This window comes from Vanacampus margaritifer, chromosome 1, assembly GCF_051991255.1.
Source record: "Vanacampus margaritifer isolate UIUO_Vmar chromosome 1, RoL_Vmar_1.0, whole genome shotgun sequence".
Classification (NCBI taxonomy): Eukaryota; Metazoa; Chordata; class Actinopteri; order Syngnathiformes; family Syngnathidae; genus Vanacampus; species Vanacampus margaritifer.
The window spans coordinates 33,676,968-33,682,967 of NC_135432.1; the positions used below are offsets into that span (position 1 = coordinate 33,676,968).

General features: G+C 39.0%; 1 protein-coding gene across 2 annotated transcripts in view; it reads left to right on the forward strand.

Annotated features, from left to right (window-relative positions):
• Positions 1-4,953, forward strand: part of LOC144037982 (bile salt export pump-like) — a 22,844-nt gene extending 17,891 nt beyond the window's left edge. For both annotated transcript variants that reach the window (XM_077549982.1, XM_077549972.1), the window contains exons 27-29: positions 1,300-1,506; positions 2,058-2,204; positions 2,469-4,953. In XM_077549982.1, the coding sequence (XP_077406108.1) occupies positions 1,300-1,506; positions 2,058-2,204; positions 2,469-2,669 (555 nt within the window). In that variant the 3' untranslated portion in view covers positions 2,670-4,953. The remainder of the gene's footprint in view (positions 1-1,299; positions 1,507-2,057; positions 2,205-2,468) is intronic.
• Positions 4,954-6,000: the final 1,047 nt, after the last annotated feature.

The window sequence follows — 6,000 nt, forward strand, 5'->3', positions numbered from 1 at the left end:
ATATATATATATATTAGAGCTGTCAAACGATTATATTTTTTGATCATATTAATCACATCTTAGAATTTTGATTAATCACGATGAATCACTTAATTAAAAAGGCTTTTTTTTAAATCACCATTTCGGCTCGCCAAATTTGAAGAGCACCTGTTACGTGTTAATTCTTTCGACATTTAATGTTATGAGGACGTCTTCAACATTTTTTGATCCACTGCAGTGCACACTCTCATCCTCCTCTTTTTCTAATCAGTTAATTACTTGCATAATTTAAAATTAAAAAGAAAAGACCCCAGTAGTTTGACATGAACAGATATTCTGAATGTCATACGCTAACATTTATTAAATGCTTTGCTTTAATGCATGTAGTTATGTTTATTGCTCAAACACAACCTGTGCTACCCTTTTCCACTGTCAAGCTAAAGGATCATCTGCGGTCAAAATAGTGATTAATGCGATCATTTTTATATTACCATCAGATCTCAAGTACTGCAAACATCATTCAATGTACCATGGTTTCCACATATGTATACCGGTAGTTGATAGGTCAGGATATACAGTACAGTATATACAAAAATACATTATATTATATATTACAACCAATATGTTCCCAATGGTATACAGCTACAAACATGTCAAAGTTTAGCAAACATCCAAATTATTTTATTTTTATTAACAAATTATAATGTGCTTAAAAAAAAAATATATATATATATATATATATATATATATATATAAATTAATTTTTTATTTTTATTTTTTAAGTCTTGTTGGTCATCTGTTGTTACCACTGTATATTATGCGTACAAGTCGAGCTTGGTAATGTCTTTGTAGTTTACATGACAAAATGAGGTCGGAATTTATAGCATTCAGCATGAAATAGCCGAGGCAGATGATGACCTTTTCGAAAATGTCAAACATGTCGCTTTTTGAATAAATCTCAAGGTGTCATTGAGTAACCTGTCAAACAACGACAGCTGGACATTTAATGTCTCTGGCATTTAAAGTATTTCTAAATTTCCGATTCTTGTTCACCTTTAAGTCAGACAATTTTGCTGTGTCTGTCGTGGGGGCACTTATCTAGATTGGAGGTTGACTCGTGCCAGAGAGAAATCACTGCCAAGATGTAAAGGGTCTTAATGGAGCTGAAAGTGCCTTGGGAACTCATAGTATGATTTTGGGAGAGTTAGAAGTAATCACACAGTTAGAAGGGACCGTTAAAGCCCATTAAGTAGATTGTATGTCTACTGTTTGATTATAACACTACCTCCTACTAATTTTAAAATCAATTGCCTCTTGCAGCTGATTGATGGGCGTGACTCGACTCTTGTCAACGTGCCTTTCCTGCGATCCAAAATTGGCATCGTGTCCCAGGAGCCAATCTTGTTTGACTGCAGCATCTTAGAAAACATCAAATACGGTGACAACTCACGGGACATCAGCATGGATGAGGTCATCTCTGCTGCTAAGAAATCGCAGCTCCATGAATTTGTCATGTCTCTACCTGAGGTGGGTTCATGTTTGCAGAAGGAGAACTGTGAACTCATAATGATGATTGGCACAAAGACCATAGAGGCTAAACACAGGGATTAGTTTGTTTGGATATTAAGGCGCATCGGTCGGCAAGGGCAAACAAACCAAAAGGCAGACAAACAAAGGCAGAAATAATAAAGTCGCTCAGTCGATGAGAGAAAGAAAGCCTACGCAGTATCTCGGGTATCTACACACAGAGGTTTTTGTTTGCCATAAATTGCAATACCTTAATCAAGAGAGAATAGAGGGCCCACCCCACCTCCACCTGCGTGGAAGGGCGGAACACTGAGGAAGGAAGGAGAGGAGGTAGCACCGGGGGACGTTTGGTACCCCTGAACCCCAGGCCCGGCATGGAAAGGTCCCGATCGTCACGCCAGTGTGCCCAGTGATTACTAACCCTGCAACTGAGTTCGCCAGCTCGCCGACTGGCAAACTCTACCCCTACACCTTGAATGTGATCCCACAAGTGTGACAAAGCTTTGACCATGCTTTGTATATTGATGTGACTGTATGATTTTCCTACTCAGAAATACGGCACAAACGTGGGTGCCCAGGGTTCTCAGTTATCTCGCGGTCAGAAGCAGCGCATTGCCATTGCAAGGGCAATCATACGTGATCCCAAGATCTTGCTTCTGGATGAAGCTACCTCAGCGCTGGACACAGAGAGTGAGAAGGCAAGTGGCAGAATGAACAAATTAATCTGTGTTCTTGCATCCCTGCTTGATATTCTCTGTTTGCAGGCAGCAAGAAGAGCTGTTCATTATTGACATCATTAACGTCATTATTCTTCCTCACGGCATATAGCGAGCCTGTATACATTTATACATGTTGTTGTGGAAGCAATGGGCTCTCAGTAATCAAGCCGTGAAATTGCTACTATTATGCCGCTTGCATGTCAATGTTTTCTCTCCCCTGCTTACTCTCCTTGCCCGCCACAGACGGTGCAAGCAGCTCTGGACAAAGCTCGAGAGGGCAGGACCTGCATCGTTATCGCCCACCGCCTGTCCACCATTCAGAACTCCGACATCATCGCTGTCATGTCGCGAGGTTACGTGATTGAGAAGGGAACACACGACCATCTCATGGCTCTGAAGGGCGCTTATTACAAGCTGGTCACCACCGGAGCACCAATCAGCTAACGGCTCGAACGTGGTCAACAACTGGAAACGTGAGATGAGCAGAGAGTTAATGTCTGAGGTGTTGAGGCCAATCACACGCTGACTGAACATCAAAATGTAGCTTGAATCTTTTCACTTTGACAGTATTTATTTGTGTGGAAATACCCTGTTACACTGAGAGGGTTTGTTGAGCTCTTTTGAGACTACTGCTATCTAATGTTTTGTTTGGTGTTACCACAATGTAACAAGTGAGTTGGTCATATGGGAGAGACTATACTACAAAGGTGGTTTGCATAGGACTTAATTGGTGTTAAAGACAGACAAACATCCAGTTATTTATTTTTTTGTAATGATCCCGTTCAGGGTCACAGGAACTTTGGAGTCCATCCCAGCTAATTTAGAGTGAGCGGTAGATACACATCCACCTGATCATAGGTTGTGATTGTGAATGGGAAAAGAAAGTTAGCTATGTGAACCACTCCACTACTAATGAACCAAACACAACATCATTTATTCAGCAAAGCAATTTTGTCTGCGAGCTGATAAAAGCAGCTCTTTAGTGAATGAATACTTTACAAAACAGACATACTATGTTATTTCAACAACATGTTACACAACACACAAGTAGCTCAAAAGCAAGGACCTCCATGCTGTGTCACAGCATACAGTAATAGGACTAAAAAACAATAAGGTGTGTACCTTTTTTAAAAGAGATGGTGTGTAGAATTTAGTGCCATCTAGTGGCTTTCATTCATTTTACAAACACACTATTAACTTCCCGCCATTAATGTTAATTGACGTTTAACGGAAATCCCAACGAGTACTGTCATTAACGTTAATTGACGTCAACTACGTTTCCCCCCCCAATGGGCAACACAACGTCTTGGGCAGCTCAGGTTTTATGAATGAGCTGAAAAAATAAATAAATATATATATATATAAAAAACACACCCACAAACTATGGCCAACCAACGGCAGCATTGTATCTCTTTTCAATGGGATTTCGTGGATCCAATGACAAGAAAACATGGCGGATGTTGTTGTGAATGATCAAAGTGTTTGTGACATTAAATCAAATTCACAGTGTCACTAAACAAAACATATTAGTGTAACAATCACTATTGTGCAGAACATGTTTCTTTTCTTAAAAAGCTTGTTTTCTCCTTATTTTTTCCATTATAGCTTGGTGTCACTCAAATGACCTATTTTTAAATGGTGATTACTAAAGAACGGAATAAGGTAGAATCATACTTTTTTTTCCCAACAAGAGAATGGAATCCAATCTTCCATATGTTTACATAGTCATGGCTCACAATATTCTGTTTGCCTTGAAAGATGAGAGAAAATGCTTGAAATCGGCTGGCATGCTAGGGGTTGTCTTTTTGGATAATGTTTGGCAGTAAAAGAGTTAATTTCAATAATATGAAAAAAAGAGAAGTTCTATCACATCAACGTACATCTTTTAAAAATGTATAATCGTAGGTCTAGTGATCTGTAATTATATTACATAGTTTGTGCCGTGCCTTACAGGAGGCTGAAATGTTTCACAGTCATCCTTCTGCTACGAATACACAAAGATGACAAACTTTGCAAATGTATTAATGTTAGGCTTGCGAAGTATAGTCTGAAAACGCACTTGTCGTTGCATTCTATTAGTTCACCACTAGCTGGCATTAAATTCTACATACTGTAACTTTAATAGAATGTCTAAAAATTTACATATCAAACCAAGGCAATTGTAGACCTAAGATACAACGTTAGGTAAAACATACATTTACAAAGCTTTGTAATACGAGTTGTATTAATTTAACAATATGTGTCAAATTGTGCCACATTAGTATAAAGGGTTGGAATTGGGGGGTTAGATCACCATGTGATTCCCGAGCGCAATCATTGCTGCTCACCGCTCCCTCAGCGGATGGGTCAAATGCAGAGAACGAATTTCACCCCCACTTAGTTGGGTGTGACAATCAGTGGAATTTACCTTACCTTACTGATAGCCGTTTGTAATAGTTTGGGAACCATCTTTTTTCCTGCACAAGAGTGGGAAATAATGAAATATTAACACTAAACTAACATTGTTAAATGAATGTGAAGTGAGAATTATTGTTGTTTTATATCAGAATTTTGATGCTTCATATATTCAATGTCATTAAAGTGCATGTGTACCTAATGTTAGCCAATGACTGCATCAAAATACAGCTCTTGTGGTCATGAACGTACCGCTGGGGTTTATAAAATAATAATAATAATTTAAACAAAATCTTTTGATGGAAATTATTGAAATAAAAATCAGTGTTGTCTGGCGGTTGTGTTTACATATCTAACCAAACAAACAACTGTCTCCAAATGACTCACATTCTTTTTTTAAACCCAAATCTATATTTTAGCGATGCAGGTAGCTGGCAGTCTGAATTTCATACAGCGAGCTGTGTCAAATGTCAAACGCAACACTGAGGGATTTCGAATTAAAGAAGACATTTTCTTCACATATCGAAACTAACGGACGAATAAGCAGTTGGATGATGTAGTAGAGCTACTTCGGCAGTCAGACATTGACCCCTGTCGCAAATACGTGAACTTACTATTCTCCACTGCATGCTTAGTGTGTTGATGCCGTCAGGAGTGCAAATGTCAGAGACACTCAATCAGTTAGTGGTAATATGTGATCACACCACACTGACTTCTGGGAAATTGAGTATTTAATCGTGACATCTGCAGACCTTCTGGGGTGGATTAGCATTCTTCAGATGCAATCTCATCTCGCCACTTCTCCAAATTGATTCAGCGATAGGACACTCTTTGACTTTGTGCCATGTGACGCCAGAGGCTGGATGACACATCTCCGTTGGCTGGGAGAGTGAGGGGTGGGTGCCTGGGCATATTTTATAGAGATAGAGAGAAACTGATTTTTCAATTGAGTCAGAAATTGCGTGTGAACTGAAAACTGAGCTACGCTGCCACTATGCTAACTCAAATATTAAATACTGAAATGAAGAAATGAAATGAAGTTTTTAGTTTTGCCAATACTTAATTGGAAGTCAATTTTTAACAGTGGCATTTAAAAATAAGCTGTCTTCATAGAAAAAAATGAGCCTATGGATTTCACTTAAAGGGTGAGTCAACCCAAAAATGTTCTTTACAATGATATGTTGCATGTGGCCCCATGTGATTCTAAATACGACATATTTTTGATTAATATTATGTAAGAGCTATCCGCTATCCACACTCACCCATTTTTCCCCCCCTCAAGCAAGACATACCGGAGCCATCGTGCGTGCTTCACACGCCTGTAGATCTTCCTTTTAAGGGATTCAATGAAACCTCAAGGGAGCTCTTCACATGATCAACC